The sequence below is a fragment of the Aplidium turbinatum genome, chromosome 2, assembly GCF_918807975.1.
Source record: "Aplidium turbinatum chromosome 2, kaAplTurb1.1, whole genome shotgun sequence".
Lineage (NCBI taxonomy): Eukaryota > Metazoa > Chordata > Ascidiacea > Aplousobranchia > Polyclinidae > Aplidium > Aplidium turbinatum.
In genome coordinates this window covers 4,476,988-4,491,552 of record NC_137473.1, presented here as the reverse complement: position 1 = coordinate 4,491,552, position 14,565 = coordinate 4,476,988, and the positions used below count along the sequence as shown (strand labels likewise).

The window sequence follows — 14,565 nt, the reverse complement described above, 5'->3', positions numbered from 1 at the left end:
ATAATACAATAGAATATATACTTATCTATTTGTCTCAAAGCTTGAAACGCTTGTTGCTATTCACAGGGTGCAGCCTATTCCGTACTCTAAACACTTCTTACCCCCATTTTGTACCCGGAAAAGATCGAGAGAAAAAATAGAACAATGCCGAAGTTGCTGATCAGAGTTTTCGCAAACATTTCAAAAAGCCAAAGTCGCTGGTCAGAGTTGCCACAAACATTTCAAAATTAACCGAACTTCACTTTCTTCCTCTCAATGCTACATCGCAGTTTTATTATTGTTGTTAGACTTACTCTAACTATGTTTTGCTTCTTTCTCTATTCGAAAATGCGTTGTTTCAATAAAAACGTGAATCGTGGGCCGTGTTGCATGGCAGCCACTTTAACAAGTCGAAATTCTGCCACTGCGAATGACTACAATGCAACCGCCAACCAATCAGAACATGTTATAAGAGGCTACCGTCCAATTGTGATCCTTCTCGCACTCATCCAGAGAGTTAATGCTTGTTTTGAACTTTATTTGGTAATTACAGAAGAAAAAGAGCAATAGCAGTAGTGGAAATCGAACTCGCGTCAATGAAATGACTACTTTCTAGTGCCAACCCAACCAGCTGACAAAAAATCCATCACTTAATTTGCTTTCTATCATCTTCTTTTCGCCATTTTTACATCACCTAAACCGTAGCTTATGATTGGTTGGCGGTTTCATTCTAATCAATTTCAGTGGCAGAATTTCGACTTGTTAAAGTGGCTACCGTGTTGCATGACAGCCCCTATGAATGACTTTTGCTCATTGTGACATAGCCTACCATAACAGGAAAGAAGCAAGGCAGTGGGGCGCAATTGCATTGGAATTTTCTGGCTGTAGTAGTGTAGTAGCATTGGTAACACAAAGTAGGGTAATGACAGTGTTTTATAGCTACGCTAAGTATAGGCTACTTAACAGTTTACCGACTTTTCTTGCATATGTATTAAAACTCTTAGGATCATTACCAGTTAATACACAAATCGAATTAAGGTTGTAGCCCCTCCAATACAAATGATCACGAGCTGCCACACTGCAATGATCTAGCCCAGAGGTCACCAAACTTTTTTCTTTGAGGGCCGGATTGCTGTGAGATTAACAGCTGCGAGCCGGATGCAAATTGCGAAAAGATATACAACTATTTAGAATCTCCATTGACTTGAATGGAGCACAATAAATAACAAAGTCAGCAGTGGAATAGCAAAGTTGTGATGAAAATCGAAAGGTTGCTGGAAAAGTTATCCCTTGCTGTGATACACTACAGCCAAGGGCATCATGCTCTTAAAAAAATATTACATCTTTCCAAATTTGGCTAGGCTGTCTCCATTTGTGGTGGCCTAATGATAAAAACAGAACACCAACATGTAAGCTGCCTGGTGGAAAAATGTACAAATTCAACATACTGTACAACAACGAACAATTTTAACAAAGAAGTCTCTATTACACAAAAAGGCAAAGCCAAAGACGGTTGCTAATGCCAAGGGAAGCACATGAAAAAAGAACTTTTTTCCTTAACAGTTGTAGTGCAGCTGTTATTTCCGCAGCACGTGGCGGACCGGATGAAATCAGTTCGATCTCTGATCTAGCCTATTCACTCCCAACTAACATTTCTAGACAAAATTACAAAGAAAAAACCTCACTTATTTTGTGGTGGCCGGTACAAATTCAATGATTAATTCAAGTGGAAAATTTAAAAATACTTGCAGAAACTCCGATTAGCGACTTCGGCTTTCTCCTATTTTTTCTCTCGCAGTCTTTTCAGGGTACAAAATTGGGGGAAAAAGTGTTCAGGGGATGAAATAGGTTGCATCCCTATTCACAGAAAAAAGAACAAGATCCACCCCAAACATATTTCCATATACCGGTAGTACGGTAGGCTATATACCGGGGTTACTCAACTAATGTTAGCAAAAGGTCTGGTTTGACAAATTGAAAAGGCTATTTTAGCGGTTTGGCGAATAAGTTATTTCACATGCTACCGTACCACGAAAGTTAAATTATCTGTACTAAACCACTTTTTAAGGGAAAGTGTAACTCGACTTTGATTTTTGAGAAAGTGCTAGGGAGTCCGGGGTCGAACTTTGTACACACGCAGCCAAATCACATATACGCTTCATCTGGGTATGCGACATATGGCGGTAGACATGAAGCTGTAGTTGCACCATATTTTGTCATAACACTATGACCCTCCAGTTGTCCACCTTCTTTTTGACCGAGCAATCCCCTACTTTTACCGTCCCTAACTTCCACAGGCGTACTGGGAATTAAAAGAAAAACAGAGCTAAGCCTAGCCTACATAACTACTCACGTAACATTCTTGCAATGCTGCTTAAAGTATTAAATGGTTGATAATGAATATTTTTTATTTCTATGTGTAAACACAAATTTATAAAAATATCTGCATTTCAGTTTTTCAGTTACTGAAACTAGAAAAGAGCAGAACCAATATGTTCATTCATAATGCAAATATTGCAACTGGCAACAGCGTTGTCAAATGCTGCCAAATAAATTTCTCTTTTGCACTTCAAAAAACTATCATAAAAAAGGATTTCACCATTTTTATCAGCCCCAATTTCATGAACACAGAAATTAACAGATCAAATAACGTTAGTTTAACGCCAAAGGTGTACGCTTGAGCAAACTGTTTTAAGGACACCTCTATTTTTCTGCACTTTGCACATGGAATGACACGCACACAACAGAACTTTCAACAACAAAACTTCCCCTTGTCAATATCAGTGGCTGGATTCAGCTTCTTTTTTATATTTTAAGTGCAACAGCATACCCAGATGAATGAAAACATTGAATGTGGTTCTAATATTAGAATGACAGCGAAAGACCACACGATCACAAAGTCAGCTGCAACCTTATAGCCTACAAACAAAAAAACAAGCAACAAAAAATTGATTGATTGAATCTTCATCGTCAGACTAGGAAAGCTTCTTTGAGAGCTTAATCCTGACAGTTTCGCACCTACTTGTAGAGGTTCTTTGAACCACTGACATGGGCCCGGTTAGCGAGATTGGCAGAGTGAAGTTTCCGATTGTGTTGTTGCCGGGAATAATTCCATTAATTAGCCTAGATGCTGCGGAATGGAGAACATTCCTTAATGTGCGTTTCGGAAGCGCACACTCCGAGAGCCGAACCAGCGCAGCTTGATCTTGAAGCTTCTTCGCTCAAGAAGTCACGCGCCTACCAACTGATTGAGCTATTGAGTCGGGCAATATTAGGAAACGGCAGTTCTAACCGAGCCTGATTCGGCGAGAGTCGGAGCAAGTATTCGGAAGTGGCAGAGTTAAGCTCTCAAAGAAGCTTTCTAAAGTCAAAAAGCAAACATGTTTGCAATCTTCAAAAGCAGCTTATTGTTCGTGGTTGCCAGATGAGCCTAGGCTTACAGACTAGATTAGGCTGCAGCCTGCAGACCTATGCAAGGATCCGAAAGCTTAGGCCTACATTGATACAATAAGCTATAAACGAAGTGCAGCTTATCTAAGAGTCATAGAGAAATAAAACATAGTAACTTTAGCGGGTTTAGCATACTTTATTACACACAAAAATATAACATAATTAAAATAAAATCAACTCAAACGTTTTCGACACGTACGTGTGTCCTCATCAGGAATTAAATCTGCAATACATAAAATGAAAAATCGTAAGATAAATTTGATTGCACTCTAACTGTAACGACACTCTGGACTGAAAAGCACAAACTGAACAAATGATACGAGAATGATTACCAGTAAATAATGCGGTGGGAAACAGATCACGTGAGGTGTAGACTACAGGCATTGAACAAACAATTAGAACACACACAAAAGGAACGATGAGCCACAGGCAAATAACTGCCGGTTAAGAGATAGATTGTTACGTTTGATTCTTAAGGCTTTCATGATCTTAGTCTGAAAATCAGATCTGCCTCGAGAGATGATTTTAAATTGGTCGATCAAGACATTGTCAGTGCACGTTTCACAAGAGGCGATGTGCTCTTTAATTGCAATTTTAGTTGTTAGGTTTGGGTTTAAGTGCTCCCCGGCCCTTGTCAACAAATGTCTGGTTGACATACCAATTAGGTATCCCTGCATAGGCTACCAATGTAAGCTTATGTCTGGTTTGCGTCACGCAAACAACTAAATTTATATACAACATTCAAAGAAAGAGCAAAGGGGTAGGCGACTTCAGTTAAAAATATTGATGCACTTTAAATGTTTTATACACAGCATGAATGTCACATGAAAACTTCTTTTTTATAAGTTTAGCTAGGTTTTTCGCAAAACTTGTTGAATCTTTTCCTAGAAAGAATATACTAATAAAATACGGTAACTAAAATCTACTTCTTCAGACGTGTCTTTTGGTTCATCAGCCATGTAAGGTGTTTAAGATCTTATTGAAAAAGTGAGAAGGATATCTATATTTAAATAAAACGTGTTTTTTAATTTCTTGATTCCGTCCCTCTCCGTCGTCCCACTCGCTCTGGGATGACAGGATTGCAGCGGCCAATTCCATGATGACTCTGGGGTCAGCGAAAGCTACCCTCCCTCTGGCCGCTCCTCTCTGGCATCTCCGCCAAATGAGGTGTCAGACTGCAGTGGCCCGTTTCCTCCAAACAGGTGCCCTTCTTCAAGCGGGCAACAAGAAGATACACACACATAAACAATTACAAATAAAATTAAAATTAACTCTTTGACAAAACGCGCTAGTTCTTGAGCTTGACCCGCCATCTCCTAGACTGCTCCAAGATCAGCAAGAGGAAAGTCGAGACAGGCAGATCAGCTTGAGGCAGCCACTAACCAAACATTTACATCCACAGATTACCATCTACCGCGGTGGGTCCCTTCGGTCGTAGTGAGTCCCTCGCCTCCCTGGTAGGTATCTTCCATGTAAGTATGGTGTGCCTGCTGAGTGTTTGGGTGTGTGGACGGCTCCCGGAGCGGACGCACTAATGATGAGACAGGAAACAAATCCATTCCATATGGACAATTTGTAAACCTGCAAGATGTAGTGGTATCCATCTTGAACTCTGAGCGTTGCGCGAAGAAAAAAAAAAAAAAAAAAAAAAAAATAATTGACGCTCTTGGCTTTCGCCGGTTGACTGGGGGCACCTTGCTATGCATTGCGCAAAGTTCGCTGCTTGCAGTGACTTTGGCATCTGTTTGCAGTTATATATATATATTTGATATACATATGGGCAGCCTGTATTAGATTTATGGGTTACATATGGGCAGCCCATATTTGATTTGTGGGTTGAGTGTGAGCAACCCACATGAAACCCATAAATGAATATGGGCAGCCTATATGGGGGCAATGTGATGCCCGCGGACACAATGTGTATGGGCCCCATATGGGCAGCTCACATGGGGCCCGTACATCAGCCCATATGGGTCCCCATGTGGGGCCCATATGGGCTTGCTGGCTGGGGCGTTGTTCGAATGTCTTACCATTTTTGGAGTAATTGATTATCTGTAAGCTTGTGGCATCTTTAAAGTTATAGCCCAGTCAGAGGAAAAATTCTGAAAAATCTAAAGAAAGCTGTCCATCATCTTGCCAATAAAATTGACTTCGAGAGGGTAATCAAGGCGTGGTGCAGTCAAACCCAATGCTTTATATTACCCTTTTGCAATTGAAGCTCTAAAGACGTTTCTTAAATGCATCAAGTTGAAACCAACAAGAGCTTGATCGGAAGCTGAGTCAATGCTAAAGTAGCCTACAACTAGCAGTTTTAAATTTGTGACTGGTTTGCATTAGCCTATGTGGATTACGGTCCTAAACAAGATTCACTGATGAATTTAATGAAATTAAAGGAAGGTGTAATCTAAGTAAGAGCTGAGAAGAGTAGGCTACTGCTCGCGAGCTAAAGTTGCAGTGGCGATTATAAATTTAAAAGAAAATGATTTTCTTTTCCTGAGGACAGAACGCTTTTATAACTCCACTTAACTAGCTGAATCATTCGAAGAAAATGTATTCTACCGTACATTGCAAAGAATTCGATAGTTGTTGGAATTGCCAAATGTATCAACAAACTCAAACATATCATCGATGAGTTTGAAGTTCCATGAAAATTTTCATCGTATGTCTGTTGTGCAGTTGTGGGCATGTGGAACAAATTTAAACCGTTTGTAGGCTACAACAATGACATTTTTCAAGACATTTTGGATGAGTTGGTACTTTTGACAGAAAGCCACACAGCAAACTTCACCTGCAAACCAGAACGAACCGCACCCCATAATCAATACAAGAAATCATTGATTGTAACTTTCGAAAGGTTTTTCCAAATACTTTTGTTATGATTTTTTTTGTGTTCCGGTAGCTACCTCCAACGGTCGCGCTGTGAGAACGTGGTTTTAGCAATTACTGACATTTGTAAAGAATTGTTTGCGCTCCAGTAGGCCTATGCATGGGCCTATGACTCAAAACCGATTGAAAAGCCTAACTATACATGTTGTGCATCAATTCAGACGTCGCTAAATTTTATCATTTGATGCTGTGATCCGCAACTTTGCATTGCAAAAAATCCAGAAAGGGTTGAATTAAATCAGGGATGTCCAAAGTCCGGCCCGCGGGCCAACTCCGGCCCACGAGACGTTTTTGTATTGCACGCGCCTGTTGTTGTACAATGTGTTATTTTTGGCCTGCAGACACACAAAAATCATATAAATTCAACTTGCAGTTTTCAGAAAAATTATTGTGGCTGTTGGCCCGCGAACATTCATTATCAAATCTGGCTCGCGTGGGAAAAAGTTTGGACACTCCTGAATTAAATTTTTAGTTGAACTATTGTCGTTGCCTGTAAGCCTATTATGTGTTTACAAACTTTTCTAGACAAAATAGTTTGCCTCAATGGCATTTTTGCTGCAAGTGTAATCCAGTGATTATTGATGATTTTTATATTGAACGAAGTTCTTTTCATGCTGAGGAAAGTAGGCTAATTTCAGCTTAACACGAACATGCAACGCTAGATACAAATTAGTTGTATATTTGCTAAAAAATATTATGGGGCCCATTTTTCGTATTGTTTCCCGACCAGTGCTGAATTCTCTCGGAGGCCCTGCCTGTAGTCTACACCTCACGTGATCTGTTTCCCACCGCATAATTTACTCGTAATCATTCTCGTATCATTTGTTCAGTTTGTGCTTTTCAGTCCAGAGTGTCGTTACAGTTAGAGTGCAATCAAATTTATCTTACGATTTTTCATTTCATGTATTGCAGATTTAATTCCTGAGAGTTGATTTTATTTTAATTATTATGTTATATTTTTGTGTGTAATAAAGTATGCTAAACCCGCTAAAGTTACTATGTTTTATTTCTCTATGGTTCAACAAAGCAAACTCTCTACCAAAGCTTTATAATCTAAGAGTAGGAAGCTACGATCCTCGGTGGTAGGCTGCGGTAGTTGAAATACGCGTTTGTGTGTGGAAAAAAGTTTATGTGGCTAGAACCTTGGAAGGTTATGTTCTCTACCGCCACCACATGGATCTTTCAAGTTAAGCTACAGAAAGATCGTCGTAGTAACAGAATAAAATATTTTTAGTGTTATCATGGCGTAGGCTATTTGTGACATTGTATTAGGCTAGGCCTACATGTTGAATGATTTTTGGCTACTTTCAGTAACTATATTTTTAAACAAACTCTTATTTCAAGCCTTAAAATATTTGCCCACCTAAAATTTTCTTTCTAGCTACGGTACGTCACTGCCAAATGAGCAAATGTAAAAAGGCCAAAAGCACCGACAAGCCTTGCGGTTTTTCAGAACCTACGTTACTAAGAGTTATAACCCTCAAAAATGTTTTGCCCATAAAATTAACTAACACTGATGCGTTTTTTAACTGATTCTTGCTACTTTACTTTATTCATTTCGTCAGTATGTTTTTGTGTTGTGCCATCGTTGCTGAACAGGTTGTGTATACCTATTTTAGCCACCTTGATAAAGTCAGTCGTGCTGACTGACGAAACGTCGGAAATAAAAGCTAGGTATCATCTTTAACATCAAGAGGCAACCTAGTAGGCCTAGCCTATAGTCACCAGAAGAACGCAAGTGAATTTAATTATCAAATGCCTGGTGAACAGTTTCACTCTGTTTTTAACTAACACTATTGCTCTCCCAGGTAAGTTTTAACATCGCAATTTATGTTAGTTAGCCTTGCAGTGCCCGCTTGCATATTAAGCCTACCTTGGGACCGGGCGATTTTGGGCTCATTAGGCCTCTAAGGGAATGAATTTCTGCCACTTGTATACGCATGCTGTAGTTGACTATGGTCGACTGTGCTATGGCTAAAAGTTGCTAAATCTATTAACGATCCGTTCTATTATGTTATAACTTACACTACAGCATACATTTTGCAGAGCGGCGAGAATTGCGTTTTTTGCGAGTCGGGTCAGCAACGAGCCGTGTTTTGTAGCCTACAACTCAACGATCACAGAACATTACGAATTGAGTTAGCAGCGCAATAAAGCGTGAAATTGTCGAAGACGAAAAATAGTCATTTGTGACGCCCTTTTACACAATTTCAAGCAAATGTAGGCTAATCGAAAATTGGGCTTATTAAGCGATTTTTTTATCACTAGAATGTATAAGAGTAATTCTGGACAGGACCAGAGCAAATTAAGCTCCGCAAAGCTGATTTTATACCATAATACTCGATAAAAATCTGGTTCAGATGTTAAGTAAAATGGTCTTGGGGAAAGTTTGTTTCCCTCTGCTTAGGACGTTCGAATATCTTATGGCGCTCTTAGAAAAGAGAGGGGGGTTAGGGTTATGTCAGAGCTGTCATATGGTGTATATCTGTTGGCTGTAAACTGTAGGTGTGGCAAGATGACATCACACCGAGCCTATCAGAGGACAGTATGGGTCCGGTACCAATAACCACGGCCTCCAATCACGACCCCTCTAAAGAAAATAATATCATTGCAATGACGATTTCATGCTTTCTGTTTTCAAGGTCCTTTGCGAAGATTCCAGGCCCAAAAGCACCCACTGTCAACGCTAATGGCGTCTTGTGATATTTGAACATTACCTTTTACATTTCAGGCCTATTCCAATGACCCACACCCAGAATTTGTCACAAACGTGAAAAAATACATGCAGTTTATTACACAAATAAATCCCCCAACATACGAACATCATAACATGCACTTGGTAACACACTTATGCAACAAACAAGCAATACATGGCATCCAATAGAATTGTGACCAACAATCATTCTAGTAACTGTTTAACACAGAAAATCAAGCATGCATCCAGTAAAAGGAGATTACCCATAATGTAAACTACAGTCGCAACTCACACAGCAAATCAGTCGTTTTTTACATTGATTCAACGTCTGTAGACGTTCACGACGTTGAATCAATGTAAAAATCGAAACGACTGGTTGCCTGTCTGGGAATGTGGTGCCCAAAAATATAAGACTGGTTGAAGATGCAATCGTTGGAAGACAGTAGCCTATGTTCTGCTAAAACAAAAAGATATCATTAATAAAAATCAAGCCAATTCTCGAACCAGTCCATCTTTCGTTCCAAGTGCTGCACCGATCGCAGAGCATTAACCCTTTTCATTCATCATCGGCGGCTGAACAAAACATAAATAGAAAGTCCCCAAGAAATGAAATGAAAACAGCAAAAAACAACACGAAAGTAGCTGTTAACCACTCAAGTATAGTATAATCATTGCTAACGCGATGAAGCAGACTCTTAAAACGAATGAACAGCACAGTTTTCCGCATGCAAGTCAACAGAGTAATCGCCTTTCTTTGTGAAGTATGCTCTGGTATATACATCAGTTATATTCAAAGAGCTTTAAACAGTTTAAACAATAAAGCCAGTATCACAACAGAAAAATGTAATACGACTGAGCACCGCCTTGGGTTTCTTGGTGAACAAACAACGGGCAAAAACTAAACATGTGCATCCATATGTTATTTATGCAGGGTTTTCAGGATTATTGTCAGGAGTTTAGTTGGTTGGAAGTTGTAGCAATAGTTAGTGATTATCATCGCTCATTTATACAAGAACGCTATTGCTCCCATGATTGGAAATGTTGCAAAATGAATATCAAAGGATATCGAACCAGCTAAATCAGGTCTACCTACAACAGAGGTTTTTAACCTTGACCCAGTTCTTAAGGTATTAACTTGGATACTTTTTGTTTGTGCAACATACAAAGGCAGTGCATGATGAAAGAGCAATAACTAATCTTTTTGGAGATCCTCAACCTAACAATAAAAAAGATAAAGGACTGACATGATACAAAAGCAGTTTTTATATCAGGATTTAGATTCAGTCGACTGAAAGGAATCTCCATCACTTTGTCTACTTTCAAGCCTGTCAGCAAGTCTCTTGCTAAGATGCAATCATATGTTCATGGTGGGTGTCGAACCAGCATCCATTCGATTTCGCAACTCTCCTGGTGGGGATGGGTTGTACTTTTAAAGGCAAGTTTGACATGGTAATCAGATTCAAAGTCAAATGCATCTAATGATCCGGCAATAGCTGGTGAGTACACCGACGGTCTGCGGGTCTTGATAAAGATTAAGAATGTCACTGTACGAGAACAGGTCAAGCGCATATTTTCAAACAATCCGCACACTTAATGTGATGTGCGTGGGATATAAAAATGACTGATGCTTTCATCATCATGATCATTTACATTCAGCTTTGCCCCACCAATGAGAGTGGTAGATTATCAAATGGTTACGAAAAAATTATATCATTAAGCAATAAAATTCCAAAAAATCATGAATAAGGGTAGAAAAACCGCTGCCAACGATAGCAGAAATAAAAAAGCTGAAAACATGCAGTAAGGTAACTATAAAAGAAAATGACATATTTTCGCAAAACGTAATGCTACACACTGTCATAGCAGATATCGCAAAAGAACAAAGCTTGCTATATCAACCAAAGTCTGTGCGGCGATAATATAAAATATAGGGCGTCCTGATTGAGTTATGACGAGTTACTTCTGTGTGTGGGATAGCCCATATGTTTCGATCATCCATGCGAAGCCACGAACCTAATCCAATGTGAAAAACGTCGGTTGTATAATGGCCACCGGTCACTTTTTCACCGTGGTGATATACAACTGCAAACAATTTATAAGATCTCTGCGATAAGCTATGCTTTTTCGAAGATTTTAGCAAAAGTTCTTTACTTATGATTAAATCAGTCTTAAACTCAATTTGTTTATCTATTTTCTTTGTGCCACCATTTTTGTCGTATACAAAACGTTTCAAATGGAGAATAAGCACAGGCGGTAAAATGTTGATTGTCTGTTGACGAGATGCATCGCTATCAGAGTCTTTTTCTGTAAAACTTTCCTTTTTTGTCAAAGCGAGCATAGCATCTTCTAAAGATGACGCCTGGTCGGACGGCACGTGTAGAGGTATACAAAAGAAGGGCTCATACGAAGCTGAAGCCTTTTTCCCTGACCGGAAGACAGTGGTACACAATTCTCCTCGAAATATTCTAGATATTAAAGTATTTGAAACGTCCACTCTTCGAGTGATAGCACTTCGGTTACGTTTGAGTTTAACAACTTCTTCCCAATCATTCATGTTGTCATCATTGGCGTTTTCTGTGTCATAGCAAGAATTAAGGCCATTGACATATTCAACTTCATCGTTCTTGCCAGTGTCACTGTCAGTCAACAATCTATTAGTATTCTTATCATAATGCTGCAACAACTGGGTCATTTCCTCATGAATTCCATTTAAAACACAGGACAAAAACTCTTCAGCATCTTCTTGGCTACCTCTTTCGGACAGAGTAGATTTGATGGTTGCCAGCATCTTGTAAACATAGCTTGGCTCAAAAGGAGGACCTTGCTTCACTTCTTTATTAGGCTGCTGGTTACGCTTTGCTGACATCGGTCGAAATTCTGAAGCTAGTTGTAAAAAACTGTCCATGATGGGAGTTGATGTTTCCATACGCTGGGATGGGTTGATAAATGGTAAGCACTTCAACATTTGAATGAAGGGAGGACATGCCAACAAAGCCTGGAGGGTGGCATTAATATAACACCAGTTGCTTGTGTTGATGAATCCTCTTGGAATAAACGCCTGTGGCTTAAAAACAAGATTGATGTGCAAAAGTTTTTCTGCATACAAGCCAGCTTTGGGGTCTTTATCAGGTTTTACGACCACTACTGAGTTAGCACTTTTTTCTTCTGTCGTCACTTCAGTCTTTAAAGGATTTAACTTCTTGTTTTTCTGTTCAGCCATAGAAATATATTTTCTCTGTTGTAATTTATCACACTGACTAGTGGTTTGTGCTGATGCTACAGGACCTTCATTGTTTCGTAGCAAGCTTGCCCAACTTGGCCGAATTTTCTGACTTTTTTGTTCAGTGTTTGATTTACAATTGTCATTTGTTTGCTCTTTTGTTGCCGGGACTTCTACATTTTCTTTGTCATGTTCACGTTTTGCAGATGTTTTTTCTTCATCAACGGAAGTCACAACTTCAGCAACAATTGACTCATGTGAAGACTTTTCACTTCTGTCATTGCCTGACGCATTGTTTGAAATTTCAGAAGCAACTTTAGTAGATTCAATACCGCCTTCATCAACATCGAATCCTATGATATCACACTCCAAGTCGTTTTGACCAGTTTTCTCACTCTCTTCTGCGTTTTGAAAGGCTTGTTTTGATGGATTATGTTTACCTACTTCCTTCAACAATATACTGCATTGCGGCTCCTGTAACTTCAACGCCTTTGTGCCAGAAGCAACATTTTTAACTGGTAGAGTGTTTTGAGCCTCTACTGCAGAAAACGTGAAGTTGCTGCAGTGCTGAGCACCTCTGTCTTCCAAGGGCCATGAAGGAGGAAATTCAATACAATCATTGGAAGCAAAACCATCAAAATATTTGCTGTCAATCTTTCCAAACTGAAGCTGTGGAATCTCAGCACTGTTGACCTCCATAAGGTTAGCTATAGGCCACTATATTATACTACATGAAATAAACATACTCTTCAAACTCCTTAAATAGCATCTAGAAAAAGTATTAACAGAAACTTATAAAAATCAACAGTACTTATGGTTTTATCCAAATTGTGTCATTGGTCAAAACAGCAAATTCAAGCTCAATTTGGATAACACCCACAATGTTTAGAGTGATGTAATCACAAGAAATGTGCATGGAACAGAACAAGAATTAAGTATTTCACTGTGTTGTGAGTGGGTCTGCTACTATCCGGAGAATCCGATTCGGAGAATTCCCTAATATTCGGAGTCAGCCTTTTTTGGAGAATTGTAAAATCACAGCGGCATATGTACATTGAAAGGAATTAGCTTACAATAGAGAAATGAATGATTGGATTGTTGATGTTTGTAATGTATTGATGGATTGGATTGTTGTAAAGACCATCTGTACGCATAAGCTATGGCAGTAGTTTCCAAACATTTTTAGCCATACAGCCGTTTCGCAGCATACACATTCTGGGCTATACAATCGATATTGTTTCATCCACCTTCTTTGCATCATGTTTATGTCATTTGTCATGCCATTCATTTTTTAAATAAGCTATTTGTTGATTTTATATGATATTTCCAATATATTTCATCCAGTGTTTACTTTTGAGTGCCTTCAGCCTGTAAGTTAGTATTTTGAACAGACTGTTCAAAATATTTGTTTTACATCAAAACAACCTTTTTCGCAAAAAGATGCTGTAAGTCAAAACAATCAAAGCATGTCAGCAAAACTTTTGAATGTAATGCAAAGGTAAACCAAACGTGGTAGCCTATCGGTTTCATCGAAATAAAGGAAATATGTTTGCAACCAACTAATTGGTCAAGTTCTTCGGTACGATAGCCTAGCTCCCGGCCCCAGCAAAAATTGTCATTTTTACATAGTCTAGCGACGTTGAAACGTTGATGTCTGAATACGTTGAATCGTGTACTAACGGGAACTTTTGCCGACTAGGTATAGGTTGTAACTGAGAAAAACATTTACAAAAGCCATTCGATTTGTTCAAAAAACCCAACTAGCCTAACAGTTCGTATTTACATTGATTCAATGTCTGAATACGTTGAATCACTCAGTTGGCCTATCACTTTTCTTTACATTGATTTCACGTCTGAGCAGGTTGATTCAATGTAAAAAAACTGTTTTGTTGACTGGCACGACAAGCTTGTAAATGCAATGGTCATTTTGCCGATCAATTGCAACACCGATTTGCTCCAACTGAGTTTCATGATTAACAATAGAGGTTAATAGGATAAAGTCTCAACGAAAAAGTGTCAACAAAAAAAAGACAGTTACCAAATAGCATTTGACATAATCAACTAAGTTAAAAAACTTAAAACCTAAGTGGCAGTTTAGAATGTGAATTGTTTAGAAACAGAAGGCGTCATTGGATTTACAGAAGGCGTCTGTTGAATTTTCAAAAAATCTCCGAATCGGGATTTCTCCGAATCGGATTATACGAAACGGGCCATTCCGGCTGTGAGTACCGTACATACAGTTATTTCCAGAATAAACTGTCACACAAGTCATAACCCAATTGTTGTTAAGCAATGACTAAAGGTTGGTGAAGAAGTATGGAGAGCATATTCAGTA

At 39.0% G+C, this 14,565-nt stretch overlaps 1 protein-coding gene across 1 annotated transcript; it reads right to left on the bottom strand.

Annotated features, from left to right (window-relative positions):
* Window positions 1-9,105: 9,105 nt before the first annotated feature.
* Window positions 9,106-12,992, bottom strand: LOC145764662 (ubiquitin carboxyl-terminal hydrolase 10-like). Its single transcript, XM_082576309.1, has 2 exons — window positions 11,648-12,992; window positions 9,106-11,584 (listed from the first exon to the last, which is right to left on the bottom strand). The coding sequence occupies exons 1-2, from the start codon at window positions 12,927-12,929 to the stop codon at window positions 10,905-10,907; spliced, it is 1,962 nt and encodes a 653-aa protein (XP_082432435.1). The 5' UTR covers window positions 12,930-12,992; the 3' UTR covers window positions 9,106-10,904.
* Between the last annotated feature and the right edge of the window lie 1,573 nt (window positions 12,993-14,565).

Excerpts from the sequence above, each read along its gene's own strand:
- LOC145764662 (XM_082576309.1), bottom strand. The coding sequence starts at position 12,929 with ATGGAGGTCAACAGTGCTGAGATTCCACAGCTTCAGTTTGGAAAGATT. Across the intron at positions 11,585-11,647 it reads TAATAGATTGTTGACTGACA|AAAACGCCAATGATGACAAC; the intron begins GTGACACTGGCA and ends GCTATGACACAG.